This window comes from Cydia pomonella, chromosome 1 (assembly GCF_033807575.1).
Source record: "Cydia pomonella isolate Wapato2018A chromosome 1, ilCydPomo1, whole genome shotgun sequence".
Taxonomy (NCBI): domain Eukaryota; kingdom Metazoa; phylum Arthropoda; class Insecta; order Lepidoptera; family Tortricidae; genus Cydia; species Cydia pomonella.
Genome location: NC_084703.1, coordinates 20,423,314 through 20,450,302, shown reverse-complemented (window position 1 = coordinate 20,450,302; position 26,989 = coordinate 20,423,314). Strand labels below are relative to the sequence as shown.

Here is a 26,989-nt window from a genome sequence, read left to right as displayed (position 1 = left end):
TTCATCTTCTTTAGCTGTCAACGGGTTCATATTTTTTTTTTACTTTACACATGTTACACAATGAGTAAATGTTCGGTTTGTATGAAGACATTGTGTGTTTGTTGTAGGAAACTTACTTCAGTGGAGTACTGCAGCAGCCGCCCCGCAGTCCCGCGCGAGTGCGCCCTACGAGCTCGCAGCGGTCTAGCAGGTTAGTTCACTTACCATTTATTACCTTAATTACAAAACATTACATTATAACATCCTTGATCATATTAGTTTGTGTAGTACATTACTCCGCCTGGGAATTTAGGGAAATATATAATCTATTTCCGACGCATCTTAACAACGCGCTTGCAACACTATGTTTCGCAGTTTGTAATCATTATTTTCATATTGACCTAGCTAGTGAGGGAAATTAAGAACGGAAGTCTCATTTTAATTCCATTAATTATAGGCTTGTCTTATAACTTACCAATTTCCTAGAACCTGCCCCAAGATTATATACTTTTGTGTATGTATGTTAACATAAAACAGACAAAACAAAACAAAAAGAAATGTTACGTACAAAGGCGAACTTATCCCTAAAAGGGATCTCTTCCAGCTAACCTTTGAGAAAATGCGAAAGGATCAAACACTAACAGGTGAAAGAATATGATTTTATACTAGGTGATATTGATTATAGGTTGATATCGATATAGTTATTGAATAGTGGAGAGGGGTTACTTGCACATTACAGTCGACGTCAAAGATATGTTTACATTTTTCGCCTTAACACAGAGGAGTGAGGTGCAAAAGTTTATACATATCTTTGACGTCGACTGTACAGTAGTGCATAAATTATAAATAGTCAGCATCCATTTTAATTTACAATTCTTAGGGGAGAGTCTAATAAATGGTACCAGTTTTTACTTAAACATCGATATGTTTGAGTGTGCATACGAAAGTTCAGTATCTTAGATACATTAAGTATAAATCACAAAATATATATTAGTAAAGAGTTTGTCGAACTTTTTAAAATGAGTTTTAATGTTTTCAGAGACCTGGAAGATACATTACTGGATGAGACCTTAGACCGGAATTCTCTGGCTTCATTTGGCAGTGGTAATACCACGGATTCGGACAAGGTAAGCTGTTCAAGTATTATTGTAGGACAAAAAATACATATCTTCGTAGCTTAGAATATCTCATTATAATGGACACAAATCAGCAAAAAAAAAACGTAAATTACAATTTCAAATTTCAACACGCTGTAATTTTGTTTCTAAGCAAGATGACTACGACTTTCTTACCGCGCTTAAAAGTCTTATTATATATTGCAATATAAATAATTCTGGTTTTACGCTGTTCGACTTTACACCGGTAAAGAGAAGAGATCTCTGAAAATAGGTATTTTCCAAATAGCAAAAAAAATTGCAACATCCTACATGCCTGATTTCGAAACACTTAAAATTACCACGAAGTTTCGTGCATTTCATAATAAATAACTAATTTAGTATGTTGTCTGACCCTGGGCCCATCACAAAGATTGCTAATAGAAATTGCGAAAACGAAGCATACCTGTCATAATTATAGTAAAAACTGGGGTAGATATGCGGCTAAAATGCAACGCATTACGATGAAAGTCAGTTCAGTTCTTCGTACGAAGGTCAGGATAGCTAAAGTTATTTTTTTATACTACGTCGGTGGCAAACAATCATATGGCCCGCCTGATGGTAAGCAGTGTCCGTAGCCTATGTACGCCTGCAACTCCAGAGGAGTTACATGCGCGTTGCCGACCCTAAACCCGCCCCCCCCCCTCGTTGAGCTCTGGCAACCTTACTCACCGGCAGAAACACAACACTATGAGTAGGGTCTAGTGTTATTTGGCTGCTGTTTTCTGTAAGGTGGAGGTACTTCCCCAGTTGGGCTCTGCTCTAGATCTGGAATGACATCCACTGGCTGTGCCCTACCACACAAAGCGAGATGACATTCACAATGCCCATACCTCTCTTATGGACGTAGTTTAAGGACGTACCCGGGTCCAAAAGGGTGTTACTTAATTCTAGGCCACGATTTCCTTCGTACAAAATTCGCATTTGGTAGTTGACATAGAATAGAATAAGAGCTCCAAACGTCCTGCAGTGCCGTTCTCTCGACTATTATTGGGTTCAGATCAAAAGTGTATTAAATGTGAAGAATAAAACAGCCAAAAAACATTAACAATTCCAGCAGGTGATGGGCTTACGCAGGCAAATATGAAAAACGGGTCTGATAAAAGCAGCCACTGAATGTGCTAGGAAAAGCTGCCTATCACTCCTATAGAAAAAATAATAAATAAAAAACTGCCAATTATCTAAATTAAAAGTCGCTTTTTATTGTCGTTATTCTAAAAACCTTAGTTTGTTCTCAATCGCCTGTTTTTTTATTTATTTATAGTTTACAGTTTTTTTTCGGTACACCCCTTATGTTATAAAAATAAAAACATAATTTTGAATATCGTTGTGTTTCATTATGTAATATGAAACTAGATTTTGACATATTATTAATTGAAATAGAATTTGACTCTACTTATCGACCAAATAGATTCCGCTCATGTCCAATCGTTTCAGGCGAGTCCAATTGTATGAGTGAAGGTATGTTTACTTGTAATCACTAATATAATCAATTATATGGCCTTTGTTGATTTAATGAATCGTAAAAAATCTGTTCTAATTTGCATTATCACAACCCTATAATTGCTTTTAGACATATGTCAGCCTAAGCCTACCTTTTCGAGCTTGGAAAAACTTATAAATATTTAAGGTGCAGTAGCTTCAGAGAATAAGACGTGCTAATAGAAACCAGTACTTGTTATTTGTAATAGTTAAAAAAAATCTATCAATTTGACATTTTTGCGGCTAAAATCGATAACGGCCTCTTAAATAAAAGCTTGTAAAATTCACGAACATAGGTTTAAAATGAAGTTTAATAATTTGTAACAAATTTTGTACAAATTTTTGCAAATTTTTAAAGTTTCCTAAATATCGTCACTATTTTATACAATACTTTTTATTATTTATACTATACAACCTCAATAATTAATCAAAATAAGGTAAATATCTCAGTAGATAAAAGGATAGGGCAAAATACGAGTACATCACCGAGCTTCTTTTTACTGTTTTTTTTTGTGTGGTTGTCTTCTTGACCGCAACGACACGTGATTGGTTAAATTCATTATAGAAGATCAGAAGCTTTTCGTTATGAAGTCATTAACGTTGAGTCGGGAGCCCATAGTGAAAAGTATGCAATGATAGTTTGGTACACGAAGTCTTAATTCAACCATTAAAGTCGACGAGTAGAAAAAGGTTTTATCAGTTCATATAAATACGTATATTTATTTAAACATTATTCCACAAAATATATACAACAATGTAGAAATGGCGGACTTCAGGCCAAATGGCATTCTCTACCAGTCACTCACCTCGTGTTGAAGTTGTTGACATATTTTATAGTTTTCTGTTTAATTTTTTTGTTTAATATCCGAGTAAAGAGAAATGGCGATTGCAAATGACCTCAAAATCACTGAGTGTTATTTGAAGTCGCCATTTCTTTTCACTCAAATATTATATAATTTATAGATCACTCACGCAACGTTGGAACAAAATTTTATAATTTTTCAAATGAGTTTATTAAGGTTACATTTTTTTGTATCTATTTTGCATTAGCGAAGACAGCCAGGAACAAGTTACCCAAATATCAAGGATTTGAGTGCAGACAATCGATATAATACAATAAAATGTGCACGAACACATCCACCTTAATCGAAACCAAAATTTCGAATTTAAGGGTGTCATTGTTACGTGTTATGTACAGATTAGAGCCCTTGCGTTCTATTATCAACAGTTACATACACTCTTGTATCTACATACATATAATGCTCTCTATGATGTATTTACTAATCGTATGTTACGGCCGGCATTGGGGCAACATTGCTCTCTCGCGGAACTCGCAGATATGAGGTAGTGTCTCCGAAATATCTTTATCACTGATTCTACACATGTTTTGCTATAATCCGTCCGGTATGTCACCCTGCCTTTGAAGCCGATGGTCCTGGGTCCGAATCGCGGTATGGGCATTTATTTATGTAATTAACACAGATATTCGTTCCTGAGCCTGTTTTCTATGTATATAAGTATGTATTTATCTATATACGTATGTATATCGTCGCCTAGTACCCATAGTACAATAGTAGTTCAAACAAAAGTGGTCTGAGTTACGCGGCAAAATGGAAAAAAATTGGAATTCGTGGAGTTATTCAGTTCTTTTGAATGGAAGGCAAAACTGCGAAAAAAATCCATGAAAGGAATTTACCTACATTGGGTAGTTCGTGTTCTTCCTACGAAACGGTTCGACTTGGGGTAAATGAGTTTTCATCTCTCCTATTCGGAAAGTTCGCCTTTCATAGGCTTTGTTAATTTGTACCTCGAGCAACGGCTAACAGCCTTATATGCCATATTGTTAAGTGAAAAGCTCTCATATCAGATTTCGCATTTTCAGACCAAGTATAAATAAATAAAATAAATAAATAAATATTATAGAACATTATTACACAAATTGACTAAGTCCTACAGTAAGCTCAATAAGGCTTGCAGTATTACCGAAATTAAATGTTAATTGCATTGCATAATTGAAAATTATACTACTAGTATTTAATATTTAAATGTATGAAATAAACATAAATATTTGTTAATAAATCAATATAAATGACGATTAATATTTAAAATATTATCATTACATTACATTCATTCATTCAGTTTCACTTTTTTTAGGCGCGTATACATTAAGGCCGTTTCAAACAGATCCTAAGTAAAGATCGGATTGTATATGGTTTTAGATTTTTTTTCCGATCAAAATGTAAATGGCGCAAATTTCAGCCATAACAACCTACATTTCTTGTGTTTGACTTTCTTCATAATCGAAATGAAAAGTAGAGTGTTTAACTCCGGTAAAAGTAACCATCTTTCCTTCGAACTATTGGCGCTCTATCTCTATCTCGGGTGATATGGTTAACTTTCCACCCTTTGTTAACAATCTACTATTAAGTGAGGCAGGACAAGCATTCCAGGCAGGCCGGCTCCCTGAAGTCCCTGACACAGCGGGGTTGCGCAATGCATCGCAGCCATAGTGTTTGTTTTAGTTTTTAAGATTTATAGTAAACACCCCTATAATGGAACAGGCACCAGTAAAAGCATAAAGCGGTAGAAGTTTAACAGATGTTGGTGAAATATCAAAAATACTCCAAATTTTCTCTTAAATGTCCCATGATTGGTGTCGTTAACATATTATAATATGTATGCTAGTTTTATGGTATTTATCTATGGGCCCGTAGTTGCCTGAAAATAAAGATTTTTCATTTAATTCATTTTCATTTCATCTCATTTCATTGAAGATGCACCTCGCCTGGATCTCCGAAAACTATTTATTTATTTATTATTTATTCGCACTTTTATCGTAATGTACTATGACGTAGGGCGTATTCTTGATTGCTTGGGGATAGCTAACATGTAAATAAATTTTATCTATACAAATATCATAAATCCTCTATGATGCCTTCAAAATCCGTAAATAATGGCCAACATTAAGATAAACTGTTTTGTTACATTTACATATTACAACAAATTTCTTTTATGTGAAAATGTTGTAGAGTCTGTTCGGAAAGAGAAGAGTCGTGGAATGTATTGGGCCCCATACATTCCACGACTCTTCTCTTTCCGCACATACTCTTATTGCTTGATTTGGTAATGACATACTTAAACATTTCGAACATACTAAAAATAAAACCGGCCAAGAGCATGTCGGGCCACGCTCAGTGTAGGGTTCCGTAGTTACTCTTCCGTCACAATAAGCTAAACTGGAGCTTAAAGTATAGTAAATTGTTAACCAAGGGATGAAACGGTACCTTTCACCCGAGTTAAACAAATAGGCAAATTTGCATAATCAGTACCTAATTAAAGTCTTTTTACTATGAAGGGAAAACTTTTTGCGATAGCTCAAAAACAGCTAAACTGATCATGTCCGCTATAATTTTCATTTAATGTCTTTCTTAAGCTCTACTTCCACGATTTTTTCATATTTTTTGGACCTATGGTTTAAAAGTTAGAGGGGTGGGGGGGACACAATTTTTTTTTTCTTTCGGAGCGATTATCTCCGAATATATTCACTTTATCAAAAAATGTTTGTTGAAGACCCCTATTAGTTTTGAAAAACCTTTCCAACAATACCCCACACAGTAGGGTTGAAGCAAAAAAGAAAAAATCACCCCCACTTTACGTGTAGGGGAGGTACCCTCAAAAAAAATAAATTTTTAGATTTTATTGTACGACTTTGTCGGCTTTATTGATTTATATATCCATGCCATTTCAGCTTTCTAGCACTAACGACCACGGAGCAAAGCCTCGGACAGACAGACAGACAGACAGACAGACGGACATGGCGAAACTATAAGGGTTCCTAGTTGACTACGGAACCCTAAAAAGCAGTTCGTTTTTACCTCTATTCTAATTTCAGTCCACATGACGTTTTACTCGAAATTAAAATTCAATTGCATACAATTATGACAAATCTCGCATGTTAGTTTGTATCGAACTATACGGAAATTGCCCCCCGACTCTAATTTGTCTGAATTAAAAAAAAAAAACAAAAACGGATGCGTGACATGCGTGATAAAGTTTTCATTTACATGTATTTATATGGCAGTTTATCTCTTAAGCTTAGAATAAATTTACCCAAGACAGTAATTTTTGCACTTTTAAATTTATTCTAAGCTTAATAGCATCGTTCGCAGACGTTTCTGCTTGTTAAAAAATTATTTAGTTTATCTTTTAATTAGTTTAAAGTATAAAATTAATTTATTTTGTTGTATTTAACAAACTATAGCAAAAGTTTCGTGTAAAATGAGCGATAAAGATAAATCGGAGACGCCACATCCTATCCCCGAGTTCCGCCAACAAAGCAACGATACCGGTTGGCTGTAATATGAGGTTAGTAATTATATCATAGTAAGTTTATAATATCTACGTAGATAAAATAGTGTATGTAATAGTACATAAGTAGTCATTAAAACACCCATGTGGTCCTTTTTATAAATTCACTTCGTTCGTTTCTAAAACCCACACTCGTATTTTATTTAATGTAGCAGTCACATAAACTACTATTTCATCACGCTGGCTCGAAAAAGATCTTATATCATGTAGGTGTACTAAAAGACAAAAGCCTATATTGTTCCCGCGGGAGTTATGGATTGTAAAAAAACTACAAATCCTAGGGAGTTATTGCTTTTTTTTAAATTATGTCAACGATTCATACGGGTCAAGTGGGGATAAATGAGTTTTACTTTTAAAATACTGATGTTTATGATTTAATATATTATTTATGTTTAATATATTTAATCATAAACATCATTTAACGTTTAAAAACAAAAGAGGGTTGCTTTACAAGTACATGTCAACATTTCATTGCAAGTTTGAGAAGTAGTACATTTCAATGCAATTGTGCAAAGAGTGTCCTTATTTGCGAGTCCCGAGATGTCTTTTATGAGCCGTAGGCGAATAAAAAACACGGGACAAGTAAATAATGACACTTGCACACGTACATTGAACGAACTTTTTATTACGTTTTTTAATACATTTGCGTAAAAATCACAATAAAACAAATATTGGTTGCGCGAGTATTACATCTTACAGTTACAATTTTTTCCTTGAATTTGAATGCAATTGTTAATTCAGCATTATAAATTACGTTTAGCGATGATGTACATTGCAAAAATGAATCACAACAACACAAACACAATTTAATACAAAAGCACTCTCACAGTTGCAATTTAAGATGAATTATTTTGACACTACTAAATTTTAAGTGAAAATACTGATAATGGCGGGCGCTGGTTTTAATTTTTCATTTTTAACCGACTTCAAGATTTTAAAAGTAAGAGGTTCTCTATTCGGTTGTTTTTTTTAAATGTTTGTTACTCCATAACTCCGTACCGATTTTGAAAATTATTTTTTTGACCGATTTTATATATATACATATTAGTCCCGTTTTTGTCAAAACTCAGTTCTGATGATGGGATCTATGAGGAATCGAGGGAACTCTTCAAATACGAAAGGCATACATATACAATACAATACAAATCCTCTTTATAGCACAACCTCTGAAAAAATGTACATGGAAACACATATAATACATGAAGATAGAGGTAAACAACAGTCGGCCTTATCGCTACAGAGCGATCTCTTCCAGATAACCTTTAGGTAGTGGAGAAATGAAACTTAAATTAACTAATTAGGAGGTGCAAAAAAACTAAATTAAAACTAAATAGCAAACTAAATTAAAACTAAAATACCCTTAAAATTACATACAGTGATTATTGAGTTATACATATAGTGATTTTTGTATTTTCTTTAACAAATCAAGCATTTACATTTAAAAAAGTGACATTTGATGGAGTACGTAGAACTGCTGATGTTGAACAGAAAGGAACTCTTCAACGGCGCATAGTTCACGTCTGGCGATTTGTTCTCTTCGCATGTTTGTCAATGAGTTCTGATGATGGATTTCATGATGAATTGAGGGTACTTCTCAACTCTTTTAAGCATACTTATAGCCATTTTTAGGGTTCTGTAGCCAAATGGCAAAAAACGGAACCCTTATAGATTCGTCATGTCCGTCTGTCTGTCCGATTATGTCACCGCCACTTTTTTCCGAAACTATAAGAGCTATACTGTTCAAACTTGGTAAGTAGATGTATTCTATGAACCGCATAAGGATTTTTACACAAAAATAGAAAAAAAAAACAATAAATTTTGGGGGTTCCCCATACTTAGAACTGAAACTCAAAAAATCTTTTTTCATCAAACCCATACGTGTGGGGTATCTAAAATAGGATAGGTCTTTAAAAATGATATTGAGGTTTCTAATATCATTTTTTTCTAAACTCAATAGTTTGCGCGAGAGACACTTCCAAAGTGGTAAAATGTGTCCCCCCCCCCCCCCGTAACTTCTAAAATAACAGAATGAAAAATCTAAAAAAAATATATGATATACATTGCCATGCAAACTTCCACCGAAAATTGGTTTGAACGAGATCTAGTAAGTAGTTTTTTTTAATACGGAATAAAATTAAAAAAAAAAATCTTAGGTTTCTAATATTATTTTTTAAATATTTAGGTTTCTAATATATTTTTTTTCTAAACTGTATAGTTTGCGCGAGAGACACTTCCAAAGTGAAAAAAAAGTGTCCCCTCCCCTGTAACTTCTAAAATAACAGAACGAAAAATCTAAAAAAAATATATGATATACATTACCATACAAACTTCCACCGAAAATTGGTTTGAACGAGATCTAGTTAGTAGTTTTTTTTTATACGTCATAAATGGTACGGAACCCTTCATGGGCGAGTCCGACTCGCACTTTTATTATTATTTATATTCGGGTCCGCTTTCCTGCTTGCTTTTCTCCACTTAGCGCGATCCTGGACGTCCTCTCGTGTCATTCAGTTTACGCTCATATCCGCTTTCACGACATCGAGCCATCGTTTTTTTGGTCTGCCGTGCGGTCGGGGGCCGTCAAGGGCTAGGTGCAGGCATATGTTTCCTATGTAGTCAGCTGGCCTGCGACAAACCCGACCGAACCACCGGAGGCGACATTCTTGGAGCTACGTCACGGTCAGCGAGGCTGCCACGGTGATACTCGTTGCGGATGCGGTCAGCGCGCGTAACGCCATACATCCACCGCAGCACCTTCATCTATGTAACGCGAAGCTCCTGAACGTGCATTCCAAGAACCGGCCACGTCTCGCCCGTCTCGGCGCCATAAAGTAGGACTGGATGGATAATGCACTCGTTCACTAGCCCTTTGAGTCTAATTGGTATTCTGCGATCGCAGATGACTCCTGTGACCTCCCGCCATTTAGACCAAGCCGCGTTGATTTGGGCGCGGATGTCGTGATCCATGGTCCCGGACTCATGCAGTACTGATCCCAGGTACTTAAACTTGTCCGTTTTCACGGCAGGTTCGTTCCCTATATTGATGGGAGTGGAATCCGTACTTCCGCAGGCCATGTATTCGGTCTTCGCGACATTTAGCTTCAGACCTCCATTTTCTAGCAAGCCTTTCCAGTGGTTCACCTTTCGCTCTAATACCTGTTTGTCCTCGTCTGTCAGTGCGATGTCGTCTGCATACATGAGCAACCACGGCGATGGGTCTTGTATCTCCTCCGTGACGGCGTCAAGCACCACACTAAACAAAAATGGGCTTAGAGCGGAGCCTTGCTGAACACCCACTGTGATCGGGAAGGGTTTTGTGTCGCCAAACCACCTCCGGTTCTTACTAAAGAAACAGAATTGCGGTACATGTCTCGGATAATGTCAATGTAGACTTGTGGCACGTTCTTCACCTTCAGTGCCCACCAGATCATCTGATATAATATATATTCCTATATCCTATTTATTAAATGGAACTTGTGTTTAAAAAAACTGTTATCAATGTTTTTCTAATAATTATCTGGTGCTTTATTTCATGCATGGCGTGAAATAATTTATTTTAAATACACTCGAATACTCTATTGGTATTCATAACAAATGTGAATTAAAATAGTACAAATATTTTACCGAGTATTCGGCCGCCGTCGAATTTTCGGCGCTTCGGCCGAGAGTAGGCGGAGTATTCGGTATTCGGGTATTCGGCCAAAACTACTACATTCATTGGAGTCACTAGCGAAAACAAAAATGTTGTCATTTTTTGTTCCAATTTTATCTTCCATAGGGAAACTTTATTAGGAAGCTTCGTATGCTCGATATATTTCACATTTTCGTACGTTAGATCATGGTGTTCTCAAAATAATAGTTACCTTGCCACAAATTTTCATTTTAAGTGACGTATGATTCCACACCATAAATCCCATTACATTATGCAATAATCCCAATCCATATTTACAGAGTTATTTTGTTATTCTCGGTAACGGTGAACTTAACTTTGCTTAAATGTTTGCCGATGCCCATATCTTTAAGATAATTTTAATGTCAAAGCTATTTCCCTGACAATGAGTAACCAATGGGGTATATTTCAATAATATTTAGAGCGTAGGGTATTGTGGGAGCCGCTACTTAGTTTAATGTAAAAAATAGGCTTTGTCTATTCCATACATGTAACGAAAAGAAATAAAACAGTAACAAAACAACATGTGGCACATAGTTTTTGAAGTAAGTGAATTATATACTTTTGATTTACTTTTTGAGAGATTACTACTATCCGAAAATCCAAAATGGACAATTGGACGACTGGCCTGAGAGACTGGGCCATTGGAGTAAATTAGCTGACACAAACGTATCAACAGATACACGAGTGATCCGATAAGGGTTCCGCTTTTTTTTCATTTCATTTTCCTAATTTCTATACAATAAGTACGCAAAACCCGAAAAGCTTAGGAACATTAGCATATTTCCTTCTTGCTAACTAGATCGATCAAAGGCTAGTTGGTCGCCGGTTGATTATACACTGCAGATTGAAGTCTTAATTAACGAGCGCCCGCAATCTCGTCCGCTTCACGCTTGCAGAGTACTCTGTGCGGAGTTCATTCCCTTGCTACATAGATAGTTGTTTACTAGTGCACTTATCTGGGGGCACGGCAGTGCCCCCGCCAAGTCGAGCGCGAAGCAAACACTGCCGTACCATCCTTTACTGGAACCATTTCGCCGCATTTTCAGGCCCCTATTTGAGAAGCTCTGGATAAGACCAGAACGCAGAAATTCTCGTCATCCAGTAAGCTATAATCACATACTTAAAATCCAAAATTTCAAGTCTGTAGGTCATTTAGTTCCGAAGTTAAGCGAAAGCAAAGTTTCGCATTTATGACACTCACTCACTCACTCACTCATGATCATCAAAATAGAACTAGTACTTCCCATAAACTCAGAGAGCTGAAATTTGGTACAGAGTTAGGGTTTAATGGCCGCATTAAGGGAAAACTATAAAAACTAGGATAATCAAAGATCTGGAGTACCTGGTGACCCTGATTACAAAACAAAATAATAATAAAAAAGACTACTCCTAACAAGAAAAAAAACTGTGTCAAATAAGAAAATCTAATAAAATAAATCAATAAACCCACGTTTCTACAAAAAGAAGTGAAATCCCACCAAAAACATTCTGTAAAAAATTAGCCAAGTCTCGATGGAGCTGCTTGTTTATCTCTAAAAAGTAAGTAAGTAAGTAAGTAAATATTCTTTATTGCACCAACAATTATACATTTTACATACATGTAAAACTACAAATAAAAAAAATAAAAAATAAAATAGGTAATAAAAAGTAAGTAGGCGACAGATTGGTGCAATGGTATCATGGAGCACCTGGTTTTGTACCCTTGTGTACCCTTCAACAGCCAAGTCACACAACATTAACTATAATAATAAAGAAATCGCAGTAAGGAACCTTAGACTTGGCACGACTTTGTCTAGATTTCATTACTTTTTAGAGATAAACAAGCAGCTCCATCGAGACTTGGCTAGTTTTTACAGAATGTTTTTGGTGGGATTCTTGTTTACATGAACTTCATTGAATTAGAATAACTTTTTAGAACGCATTCTGAGATATGATATTTCAAGTGTTCGAGGTTGTTTGGATTACCGATGGTACAGTTATGCCAGTGTGAAGCTTGACCTTTTTTTAATTGTCTGTTAAGAAGACAAGTATTTATGTGTAAAGAATGAAAAATCCGATAGGGTAACAAACTAACTATTAAGAACATATTTACAATTGCAATTGTAGAATGGTTGCTAACTGACTTCAACATGCTGCAGAGTAAGGAATCGTCGGACTACCGCCTTTTGCTTCTGCCAACTACCTAACGAGTGTCTCTCAAGGTGTTGGTCGAGACTCTTCGCTATGAGACTTATTATTATTATTTCGTTTTTGTTACCTCAGAACAGTCAAAACTCATTTTTCAACCTATTTGGCAATTATTTATCTTTATCGTGTTAACGAGTCTCTTCTAATACCGCTACTGCATTAGACTTAAGTAGTTAAATTGAAACGTGGGTATTATAACAGCAACGCAGTTGCATGACCTCGTGTCCTTGAAAGTAATTTATTTCGTAAGTAATAACTGTCCGTGGCCGCCCGCCGCTATGGAGGCGTTACCGCTTTTTTAACAAATGCGGCGTTAACGTATTCCTGCAAGTTGATTGCGCGCGTCCTTCACACCACAGAGACTTCATCGCGAGCGTGAAACAAATTCGGGAAGTGTAGCTCGATACGGAGGCTGCGTAGTGAGCGAGCCCGCGGTGTTCAGCGAGTAAGGCGGGAGCAGGCGGCGCGCGGCGTCAGTGGCGAAAGCGCCGCGTACCGCATCGGACGGAGGCGGCGTCGCATCCGCTTTTAGCCCGCGCGCCCGCGGCCGGCCGTTCGCGCCGCCGCGCGCCGCGCACGTGACCCGCGATGGGAACCACCCCGCCACCGGCGGGGCTGGCACATTCTAAACAACATAAAAGTCGACGAAAGATATCTTTACCATGGTTTCGGCAAAGCTCGGTCAGCGTTCCCCATGCGGCTCTATCGCGACAGCATACCATCGACACTCCTGGATCTTTTCATGCGCGCCTACTCAAAGGCAACCGCCATCGACAGGTGAAAGCAACGCGATGCGTGTCCATTGCCGCCTGCACTCGAACGCCTGCGTCTGCGACTGCACTTATTACTTTCGGTGCATTTAAAACACGTTTCATGTAGAGCGGTAGCAGCTTAGTAAGCCTAATCTCCGCCTCTTGGCAGTTGTTGCATTAACCATCATTTGTTGTGTTAATGTTTTACTATAAGTACATTACAATTTGTTGAAACGCTGTTTGTACGTTTACATTTTGTTGTAACGCTATTCATGTAATGATTATTTAAAGCGTACGGATGGTTTTCTATTCATCAGTATTGTTGTATTTATCTGTTTATTTGTATGGAATCACTGTTCGTTCTCATTCAACATAATGCATATCATCTGCTTAATTAACACGTGGCTACGAAAAATTGTGTCTTTATTTTATTAACTTAATTAGAATATGAGTATTGTACTTCATTGTAAGTGTAGGTTCTGACTTTGCTTCAGTGAAAAAAAAAGTATTTCGTTTGTAATATGAAGGTTTTTCTCTTATAATTGGCACAATTATTCGTATGGATATATATTTTTCAATCACTTTACTCACACAAACAACAGACTCGGTCGTGTTAAATTTTTAGGGCGGCTACTATAAAACCCTATTATTAGGCTAGCTTCTTAGCATTCTCGTTGTATTTGAGTGAACGTACTGTTGTTCAATAATAAAATAATATATAAGATATAACAAAAAATGTTTTATAGTAAATAAAACATTAAATGTTAGTTTTGTGATAACTACATTGGTATTGTTAGAAAAATGTTTCGTCTGTATCTTTCGGGCATTGTTTTGGAAATCATAATGATGAAACGAAATATTTATTTACTTTAAACTTTATTGCACATAAAAAAAGAGTACAACAGGCGGACTGAATGCCACTAGGCACTCTCTACCACAAATAAGTATGACAGGAGTACATGGGTTGAATTTGGTTGTACTACTTATAATAGTATTTTATTATCTATAAATATTCCTAGGGTCGAGTCCCGGCTGAAAAATGGATTATTCATTAAGAAGAAACGTGGCGGTAATTTCCATACAAACGTTCTCGACATTTTCCTCTCTGGATTTTGGCCCTAGATGATTTTTTTTTCATACGACTTCAATATTAACAGTATCTGTATCTATACGTTTTGCTTTTTTGATATTCTTGTTTTTATAAGAACTAGGTTACTTCAAAAAGCGCTAAACGCCCGAATAAATGCGCCGTAAACAGACTCCTAGCAAACTGAATCGGCAAAAATAAGCGAATTAATAAACATTAGTAAAACGAAGCGCTGGTGGCCTAGCGGTAAGAGCGTGCGACTTGCAATCCGGAGGTCGCGGGTTCAAACCCCGGCTCGTACCAATGAGTTTTTCGGAACTTATGTACGAAATATCATTTGATATTTACCAGTCGCTTTTCGGTGACGGAAAACATCGTGAGGGAACCGGACTAATCCCAACAAGGCCTAGTTTTACCCTCTGGGTTGGAAGGTCAGATGGCAGTCGCTTTCGTAAAAACTAGTGCCTACGCCAAATCTTGGGATTAGTTGTCAATCGAACTCCAGGCTCCCATGACTCGTGGCAAAATAAAGGGACAACGCGAGGAAGAAGGATAAAACAGTCGGACACAGATAATTTCTTTCTTACTCCGTTCCCAAAATTTCTTTACGTTTTGGAGGATGAAAATGTCGAGAACTAAACCTTTACTGAGATTTTTAAGCAAGATTTTTTTTCGCCTATGCTGCAACTGTCCTTATCGCATTAATTTTAGGAGCCGCCTCCGTCAGCGCGACGGGGACATTTACCTAAAATTCTTAAATCTGAGAAGGGGCTCATTAGGATTTAAGCCACCGTCATTATATAGATCAGTAATAAAATCTAAAAAATCACATAAGAAAAGAAAAGCATCTTCGGAAGTTCAATATAAGAGATGTAAGTATTAGGGAACGATCACCTTTCGAAAGTCAGCAGTCGTGCAGCATAGGTACCTAGATAAAAATATAGTCGAGATGCCTCCTTTAAAGTTGATGAAGCCTTGTTCGTCGTACACAACAGAATTGGAAGAAGATATTTATTACTTACTCGCATCTATTTATTATGAATACGAATGACGATTTGTATCTTGTCTTGCTCGGTGACAAAGGTCAATTATGTTGGCACCGCGGATTTAGGTTCTTCTCTAGGGAGGTCGAGATGGCTGCCCGGGCCCGAGGTTGCGGATATCATATTTCTGAATTTAATTTTTTTTGTAAGTTTTAAACAACAGAAAAGGAATCGATTAGTTCGATCAAAAATGAAATTACGCATTTTTAAAAGCAATTTTAATATTTTTAGCTTTTGTGAAAATAAATTAAAAATGTGTAAGTTGCGTTTTAGACGTATTTTTTTCTATCGAGCGAAAGTCATGAATACAGGTTGCGAAACGATGAATTTACCAGAGAAAGGCCTCTAGATTGGTGATTTTAATTTTGGTGATTCTAATAAAGCGCTACGATTTTTCAAAAACTGCTGGTTGAATCTAGTGTACCGTAACACAAAAGTAACACTTCTGTGCAGTACGGCTATCACAAGTTTGACACTGACATATTTTCTAGCGTAGCTATGCGTAACTTACTTTCTATGCATCTCGCTCGTACTTACATATTAGTGCGAGCGAGATGTATAGAAATAAAGTTACGCGGAAATTAGCGAATACGTCAGCTTGACACTGCCAAGGAAGTCGTGGTATAAATGCTACAGGTTCTATAGATATAGACTAAATTACAGTTATTTAATAACAAAGTAGTAAAAAAATGTGGGTACTTCTCCTACACGTCCAGTTGGGAGATGTAAAAAAAACCGGCCAAGTGCGAGATCGTTTTACTCGCGCATCGAGGGTTCCGTACAAACTTTGAATTATCTCGTATATAAAGGCGAAATACATTTGATCAGAGGTACCTTTACTAAGTATAATTGTGTACAGCGCGTAATTTGCGCGATGTAATGCACGTATGTTGGTTTTTCGAGGATAATTTTCTATCATGTGATCCGATTTCAAAAAATGTTCTTTTATTTGAAAAAAGGTGTGTTTAATGTAATCTCATAGAAATGTCAAGTGTAAAGACACACGTAAAGTTGGTTAAATAGCAAGCTGAATTTGGAAATGTTTTTTGTTAATTAAAAATACATACCTTAAACTCACATAGGTGTTAAGCAGAGTTCAACAGTTAAACTGATTAGAGACAGAACAGATGGTTTGAGACAATTCATTATTTTATTATTCTATTAGTTGTATCCATTTATGGAACAAATACGGGACGCGACACGGGATTTAAATACGGTGACAGTCCCGTATATACGGGTCGTATGGCAACCCTATCTGCAGTACAGTCTCTTAAAATAGGTACTGAAGTAGAACTGTGCCACTTTGTAATATTGAATGAAAAAACAAATTATTTTCAAAATTTATTTCTTAATGATTGAATGATTGATTAATGATATCCCGTATAATTTGTGGTATAGTGTACAAAAAAAAACAGCTATCTCATATCTGGAGGAGCCCAAACTCAGTGGCGTAGCATGGGGGGGGCGGAGGGTGCGGTCCGCACCGGGCGGCACTTTGCCGGGGGCGGCGCTGCGGAGGTGTCAGTAAAAAAAAAAAAAATTAATTTAATTTTTTTTTTAATATAAAAAAAAAGTTAATTTCTTCCAGTGTTTTTTTCGTCATTTTTTTTGTTACCAAATCCGGGTACCTATGCAGGTTCTATGCATGGGTGATGCAAGCACAAGGTTTCTCAATAACTATTATTTAGGAAACTTATTTCGTTTCAATGTTATTTTAAATAAATGTCTCCTTACGCATTCTTTGTACTTCACCGTAATACGGCAATGACAGACCGTCGTTTCACATGACTTTGAGTAAAAAGCAAGATATAAAAACAAGCTTGCGAATTAGCGAATTGCTGCAGCTGCCCCAATTTTTCGATTTCGCGGCTTCTCGTATGAAACTAGGCAGTATATACTAATATAATATTTTGGTAAACGGCCTTTTGAGCTAAAAGATACTGGTAGAAAAACATCAAAGATACGCGTTACGCGTACATTGTTGCAACACGAATTACACCTTGGAGGCAATCGACAGCATTTTTTGCTTACAGAAAATAATGATTTAACGATTACCGATGACTGTTTCATTGGATATATTCACAAAGTTAGCGAGTAAAAAGATTAAAAAAAAAAAATTTAAACGGTGTTTCGTGTCAACTATACTGCTCAAAAAGTTAGATACCCGGAACGAGTCCTTTACTCCTTTGGTGGGCGGCAGCTGGCGAGCCTATTGCACTTATTACATAGTAATAGAAGACAATGTAATAACATAACGTATTAGTGATTCAGTAATGCTAGTTGTGAGAGGAGCTTTTCGAAACTGAAATTGATCAAAAATTACTTGCGATCTACAATGAGTACGCTGAGATTAACTAATCTAGCTATATTGTCGATCGAACAAGACCTCACTGATGCAATCGATATTGAAAGTGTGATCAAAAACTTTGCTGAAAGGAAGACTAGAAAAGTTAAATTTTAATCTTTCAGTTCAGTTGAGGTCGTTGAGGAGTTGAGCTTAGAATGATACTCGTGCGTAAAATAGCGTTCGTGAAGTAGGCGATTTCTCCATTATTCAGATTATTCTATTAAGTTTTCTCTGTAATGTTTCTAAGTGATATTCTACCTTCTATTCTATGTCAAAAAATGTTAATTTCACTTTTCAATTCAATAAATTATTCAATAAAACTAATAAAAGTACTCTTTTTACACCATGCCCAAATTTTTTATAATGGATGACAAAAATAAGAGGGCGGCAAATTTGGGATCCGCCCCGGGTGCGAGTGACCTATGCTACGCCACTGCCCAAACTTGGCATGTTTAGAACATTATTTTTGTTTTAATTTAAAGAAAATGCCCGAAATGTAATAAAACAAACATAAAAAAACCATAAACATAATTTATTTCAATGAACGTATTCCATGGGTATATTCATATAAAACACAAGATTTGAAAATAGGGATTGTTTACATGTGCCTGAACTAGGATTCCCTGTGTTTCAGGCGATAATGACGGTGATAATGGCGGTAATGATGTGGCATATTTATAGAATCGCCTCTAAAAGCCCTTTCTTTTAATACCACACACGGTAGGTTTAAAAAACTAAATAAAAAAAACCACATCCAAAACAAAAATTATTATTCAGCACTCCCCTCCTAAGGAAAACTTGTTTAGAAAATTTTTGTAGGTAAAACATTTGGTTGTGCAAAATGACTGAACTGTACATTGATTTGCGGTTTTTCTTTGAAATTGGGCTCCTACGGCTTCCACTATAACTTTTGAACCATGGGTCTAAAATATATGGAATAAAAAAAAGAAGTAAAACTTAACCTTTAGTAGGTGTGATTGCACCTCTAGTCCTCTATAGTAGTTTATGTGCCTGGTTTCTAAAACGAATGAAATGAGTTTCATAAAAGGAACACGCGAGTATTTTAATGGGGTCCATATTGGCTCATATACAATTTATTATCGAATATTTTTAATGATACCGCTTTGTAGTCATAATCATCGTTTCTCCGAAAATTGTTTCTCATATATTTTTTTTATGGTTTTTTATACTACTACCTATATTATTCATAACGATACATATTCCGTTTTTTTTACTCATAATGTTATTACTGAGAATGTATCGGTGCCCATAATGTTATTACTGAGAATGTATCGGTGCTCATAATGTTATTTGTATGAATTTCTTTATTTATAAACTTATTTCATACAATTGTTTGATCAGAAGTTATATTACTTATTTTAAGTGAACGTATATCGGAACGTACACGGAGATTATGATTTACAAAATACAAAATACAAAATTATTTATTTGTCCAACATAGGTGTATGTACATAGGATGTTACAGATTAGTCAGTTTCACTATGTGGGGCCTTACGGCATACAAATTTTCAGAGCATGCATGTCGGAATATAAATGTATGTACATATTTACAAGTCATTATCATATAAAAATTCTTTTATAGAGTAGTAACTCTTTTGAACTAACAATAGTTTTATAGTATTTTATGCAACAGTTGTATAAGAAGGGTCAAAAAAGGCGAGTGGCGTGAGTTACAATGTGAGCCGGAGCCGAAGGCGTAGGCGAACATTGTAAAGGAATACGCCACGAGAATTTTTTAACCTACTTATACAACGTTGCATACAATATTTTTCCTACGAGTCAACAAAAATAAATCTTAATTTAGGTAAACAAATTACAGCAAAAGTATATAGCCAAGACGCGCGAGCATACCTTGTTACGCGCCCGGCCCGCCCCGGGCCGCGGCCGGCCGGTCGGCGACACCTCCTCGTAACTCATGAGGCCCTGGTACTTGCTACTTGCTAAATTAATTTCTTGGACAGTTTTTCTCAATTTTGGCCACCGTGGCCTACGGAGACTAACAAGCAACGCTAAGCGGTCTTCGTAGTCTATGGGTGTTGCTATATTACGGGTGTCACATGCGTGTTTCTGACTTATGAAGTAATTATTTTTACTATGCAACCAAATGAATATTTTGTAAGTTGGCATCAATGCACTTAGTTTAAAACTGTATTCGTTTTGGTTTTGTTAGGTTGGTAGCCATTAATCACAGTAACATTATAGCTTATAAAAGCACAAGAGCTTTTATGAGGAATAGACAAAATAGACTTTTCTTGAAATCTTTTATGTATGTTCTTATATTCGTGTTAATGAATGCATAAATGACAGATAACAGTAGAGGAGTAGGAAAAGGCATTTTTAAACTTGTTAAGCTGTAATACTATTACAGCTATATTATTGTGTGTTTGTGTTGTTATATTATTGTGTGTTGTATTATTTGTACTGTTTCTGTATTGAGGTGTGCAATAAAGTATATTTGTATTGTATTGTATTGTATTGTATTGTACTTGAATGTTCTGAGGTATATTATTAAATATTCTTGGGGCCATTACAACCACATTTTTTTGGAATAACATTGTCTTTGGTACAACGGAATGTAATATTTTACCCCGTAATCTTGAACTTTTAAAGCTTAAGAATAGATGAGAGTTACATTTCACAAAAACACACATTTCATAAATATATAAACTAGGTAGTGTCAAGATCTTAAGATTTTGAAAATAAGGCTTACAGGATTCTTCGATGCTAATACCACACAAAGATCTTACACACTTTTTTTGAGCGACAAAAGCCAGTTCCCGGTCTGTAGATCGATTTACATTGGAGGGTATGCAATGCACTACATAATTCCAACATAGTCTTAGCGCGGTAGGCTACTAAAACGTCACGACTAGCTTTGTTTGTTTTCTCCTATACGTGTTTATGTGAATCATGAAACCGAATGAAGAAAAATATTTAAGTTCATTTAAAACAAGCCGTGGGGGTTTGAAATTGAACGACGATGGGTTTATGTACTTAAGAAACCGATGTTCGAGCAGCAAACAGTACTGGGTGTGTGAACTTTCAAACAATAAAAAGTACAATTGCAAGTCGAGGTTAATTACCACATTTGATGAAGGAAAAAACATGCACAAGTTACAAAGTATATCCAACACGGAGCATAATCATGAGCCGGACGCGTTACAAGAAAAGGTTTGTTTTTAAATAGTTTTGTTGTATGTTGCATATTGTATATTGCATATTGTTTATACTAATGGATAATTCCACGGCAGAGCGTTTGTCGTACGGCGCACGAAAGAAATTAAAACATACAATGTATACGAAAGTATACATTTTTTTGAGCACTTTATTACATGTTTTATTTATGTTTATGACGTCGTCACGGTGACTCTGGTACTGTATATCTTTTTTGACAGCGAGTCAGGTGTGTTGTGAACGCAAGATACCTAACACTCCTCCTCGCTTCGCTCGTCGTCGTACCTAATGGTGACTCTGGCACTGTATTTCTTTTTTGACAGCGAGTCAGGTATGTTGTGAACGCAAGATACCTAACACTCCTCCTCGCTTCGCTCGTCGTCGTACCTAATGGTGACTCTGGCACTGTATTTCTTTTTTGACAGCGAGTCCTATTGTTATTTACCCAAATATTCATAAATGCATCAAATTAGGATCCAAAATGTTTTTGCTTGAAATCAATAGTTCGAGTAATAATATATGCATAAATTTTTATGTATGCATAAATTAGGATCCAAAATGTTATTGCTTGAAATCGATATTTCGAGTAATAATATATGCATAAATTTTAGTATTAGAGATCGGATCCCTTTGTTTGACATAATTATTGAAAGTCATAATGTAATGATAGTCATATTATCATTAGTCATAACTCTGAAACCGTTAACTTTTCAGGAATTTCCTTAGATTATCCTATAGATAGGTTAGGTTAGGTTAGGTTTGTTTTATGGCAATCCTGAAAAGTTACGCGTTTCTGAGAAAAACCAAATTATGACTAACGAAAATGCGGACAAACAATACATTATGACTTAAAACTTTATGGGAAACAATAGAGACCCATTAGAGATATTTATGTAGAATGACATTATGGATATAATAAATTCGAAGTTCCAATGAGTATTGTTTAAAATTAAAAAGTATAATGATTTCAATAATCGAGTTTGCAATTTTATATGAACTTTGGCGCACCCATTTTAATGCCTAATTATGTACAGCTTCAACGAAACAATTTTATACTTACATACTGCAGTAAATGAAGACTTTTGTTCACGCATGTCACGCATCCCTAGTTTTTTATTCAGAGACAAACTAGAGTCGGGGGTCGACTACCATATCGTTCGATATCAAGTAACATGCGAGATTCGCCAAAATTGTTTGCAACTGACATTTCATTTCGAATAAAACGTCATCTCGACTGATATTAGTATAGGGTCAAATCAAATTCCCTTGTTTCTCAGAGATGTTCTAAATTTGAATTTAATTAAAATATCGGCTATCTATGATTTTGACTATTGCATTTTTAAGTAAGGGATATAACATTTATTCGCTATATACCTACACGCAACCTAGCAGCCGCAAATCTAGGGGAAAACGTCAATTCAATACATCTTATAACATAGACATTATTTATTGGTAATAATAACTTACAGGTCACAACTTACATATTATTCAATTATTATAAATTAGTCATTATATACATATTATTTACATTACTATTATGTATTAGGCTCAAGACACAATGTCAGTATAGTAAGGATGTTGTATAACTTGTACTGTCCATAAAGATAAAGCCTAGGTACCGTGATTTCTCTCGGGACATTGACCGTAGCACTGTTTCCGGTAATGCTATGTAGCCCAGTAAAGATACGGTTGCGCAAAAGTAAATTAAGCTGTATTTTGGTAACTGTTATTTGAAAACGGGATGGTTTTGAAATAAAAAATAAGCGTCGACATCTTATAAACATACTCCAAAACTAAAAACTACTGAACGGATTTTCATACGACTTTCATCTATCAATAGAGTCATTCTTGAGGAAAGTTTAGGTATATAATTTGTTAAGGTTTTGTGTAAATTGGTTGAAATATAACGAAATTGTCGGAAAAAATCACAATGTCTAGGAGCTTTAATTGAAAACGCTGCCTAATCCGTTTAAGCTATAAGAACACAATGTATGGCGGGGTTGTTTCTTTTTCATGGATCTACAAAAAAATCTGCGATGTTGAATGTCTATCTTTTAAGGATAACTTACAATACCCATTCTTAACTTCTGGAAAAAGATCATATAATATGTGGCATTTGCAAAGCTATTTACAAGGATACAGTATTAATAATTATCAATTTAAATACGTTAATTATATTAAGCATTTCATAAAGATTACAATGGTCTCTTACACCATACAATTTAAATGAATATTTCAGGAGTAATCGTAAATTAAACTTTCATTTGGAGCCATATAACTTGTGCGAAATGTTAAAGACGCTATCCGCAGTTAGTTCTAATTTTTACCACCTTATGCGCTGGGATCACTTTACTTACCCCCACCATGCACGGTCCCAATAAGCAAACCTGGGATAACTCGGGGCACTTATACTAAGGTGACGTAGCAAAATATTTTATCGACATTTAAATATATCGATGTTACTGTCAACATGTAAATGTTCTACCAAATAAATATATTTATACAAAATAGCTTTGTATACTGATTTTTAAATTCTAAAAAGGTGTTTTTTGGAACAATTTATTGATTTTTAAACCAGGTCAGTATTTCCACATTGGCGCTTAAGGTTTTATTCTAATCATTTTATATCGTTATTTATTATTTATTAAACATTACTCCATCAATCATTCATTGCCAAAAGTACACATAAAGTGAAATTTACCTTAAGTCATAAAATTCCAAAATAAATAAGGTTTGTCTCGAAATGGTGTATGTACCCATTTCGAGACAAACCTTATTTATTTTGTAAAATATGCCTGAAAGGAGCTCTTTAACAAAACCATTTCGAGAATTTTCAATGAGCACATGTATTATTATACATCGATATCTTTTTTATCTATATCAAATCCCTAGAATGTGCCCCGAGTCATCACAGGTTTGCTTATAAGTAATTGAGCCTTGTAAAGTTTTATGAATAAAGGGGTAATAGTTATTTGTTTTATAAGGGGGAAAAGTTGTTGTTTAACCGCGCGTGCTAATATTGTTAGTTGGTTTAATATTGGTTTCAATGTACGAGGGTTAAACAAACTTTGCCTCCGAGTGAAACACAAAATTTTTCACCACACCAACACAAGGAAACTACTAACTATGAAATACCAAAAAAATCAAATGAAATCAAATCCAAATGAACGTAATAAAAAAAATATTATTCAAAATCATCATTTAAAAGTCAATTCTACTAGCTAACATAAGGAAACAACTCAAAATTTGCATCTGATTACTTTGCCCCACATGTGGATAAAATACAACTTTCTCATTCGTTTTTGAACAATCAAGAGGGCCCTTACCAGTTGGTGTGGTGAAAAAGTTGTTTATGCCTTCTTTTATTTTATTTGTTTGGCGAACATTTTCTAAATAAACAATGGATGTGTGTTCTAAGTGGATTAAAATAGTCAATGGCATATCGTAAGAGATGTTAATGCAGTTCTGAATAATAAAGATGTTAGCTCGTAAATATCTGGAACATCTGGAATCTCCATAACGCAAAAAAGTTAGGTAAGTCATTATTGTTTATCCGTTTGGCCAAATAGAAAACTTTGTACAAAGTAAATATCAATAAGCATTTAATATACTAAACACTGTTTATGTAAAATTTCCATCTCAAATTCAATATTCAGAACTTGGTACTTTCTATGTATCTGGGAGTTTTCAGAAAATAGTGTAGTCAATTAGCGTGAGTTGTTAAGAAAAGTTAATCACTGTCAGTTTTGTGACGATAAATAAGCATTACATTTCATAAAAAAATGTAAAGAAACCGGCTATGTGCGACTCGGACTCGCACACGAAGGCTTCCGTACGATTATCTATAAAAATGAGCAAAAAAATCACGTTTGTTGTAAAGGATATTTATTTGATTCTGTTTTTTAGTATTTGTTGTTATAGCAGCAACAGAAATAATCATTTCTGGAAACTATCACGGATCATGAGATACAGCCTGGTGACAGACGGACGGACAGCGCAGTCTTAGTAATAGGGTTCCGTTTAATCTTTTGGTACTGAAATATAATACATGCTTTTGCCTCGTTATTCCCATAAAGATTTCATGCTTAATTGTCGTCACAAAACTGACAGCTGAAACTTTTCTTAACTACTCACGCTAATTGGGTACACTATTCTACTTGCGTAAATGGATATTTTCTGAAAACACCCATCTACGCTTGGTCTATGTTTGTGCTGTACTTAGACATGTTTAAAAATATTCCACAAACGTATATGAGTAATTAATAATTATATCCATAGTATCTATGGATTAAAACCCCTTTTAAGTCGGTCGGTATATTCTAACGGACGGGAACTACAGAACCTTACTACACTGAGCGTGACCTGCGGTCCACCGGTATATTGTATTGAATATGTTTTTCGGTATGAAAATAGCAAAAAACCATGTCATAATTTAAAGTTGATCAGAATAACCTTGGCTTAACGCTGTATGTGTGTTTGTAGGTACATATACGATACCTATTATCTGATACGCAAATGCAAATGGAAGGCGCGCCTGTAACGATCGATCACTTTTTATTAAAATATTGCTTTATTGCTGTCATGAAAGTTCACCCTTGTGTTGTTTGATCTATTCTGGAACCGCTGCCAAGTTAGTATATAGTAGGAGAGGCCGGAAAACCGCTCAAAGATGGACGGGTGAGTTTGAGGGCCGACACGTTAGTGGAGGCCCTCAAATAATACAAGTCCATCTTTAGCATTTCCGGCTCAGGTATTACGAGTACATAGACTTCACGTACACAGTTTGCACGACTACTGTGAGGAAATAAGAAAACATTTGCATAACTATAAAAAAGTACTTTAATAGTAATTATTATTTATATTGTCGTGAGGACAATTTTTGAAAGGAAACGATGTGCTTTTGCCAGGAACATTTATATTTTCTTCACTGGAAGAACTCATTTTTATAGCGTAGATACATGTTTCTTGTATTTTTTAGTCAAACACAATTTACACTATCCAGTTCAGTAAGTGTTTTCCGATCCCGCCTTTTTTACTTTTTTTAATACTTTTAAGAGTCGTTTTTCTGTTGTTTGTTTTAAACCGACTCTAAACTAAACGGCGTTTTTGCTAAAAAAAAACACAAACAGCTACAAAAGTAAAAACGCCTTAAGCGTGAACTGCATGGTTTTGTTTCTTTTTTTATACAAATAATTGGCCCTATAATTGACCTAATTTTATTGTTGAAGGAAAAAGTTGCGCCACAAAAAGACCTTTTATCATCACCAATGACAGACGATGATAACAATGAAACATTGTAGTAGAGGTGGTTCAGGTGCTACAGCTATTGCCTACTTTCCAGCTTGGGTTTAGACCATCTATTGCCACATTTCAGAACGGTGGCGTGAAAAGTCTATTTACGCATTCCGTGTTAAGTTCGTAGTGCACTAAGCAGCTAAGCACACGTACAAAACCAGCCTTACTAATTCTATCTTATGATTATAAGAAAATAATACATATAAAATATTGGCAAATCGTATTCATCGGCTACAATGTTTGAAATTGTTTTATGTTTTTTCACATAGTATTATATAAACTCATTTAAAATTAAAATAAAAACCGCGATCGATTCGCTTAGTAATTTCCGACAAAATGCAAGTGCCTCTAGCTTTTTTATGTCACTTCTCCCCTAACCCGTAAAACACCCCGCAATGGATTTTTATTTTATTAATAAAATCTCAGT

At 35.5% G+C, this 26,989-nt stretch overlaps 1 protein-coding gene across 5 annotated transcripts in view; it reads left to right on the top strand.

Annotated features, from left to right (window-relative positions):
* The window catches only part of LOC133526768 (kalirin), a 228,163-nt gene that overhangs the window by 94,502 nt on the left and 106,672 nt on the right, over positions 1-26,989 (top strand). For all 5 annotated transcript variants that reach the window (XR_009800775.1, XM_061863506.1, XM_061863515.1 and 2 more), the window contains exons 26-27: positions 108-190; positions 1,019-1,106. Coding sequence is in view for 4 of the 5 variants with exons in the window: in XM_061863506.1 (XP_061719490.1) it covers positions 108-190; positions 1,019-1,106 (171 nt within the window). In the remaining variant the exon portion in view is untranslated. The remainder of the gene's footprint in view (positions 1-107; positions 191-1,018; positions 1,107-26,989) is intronic.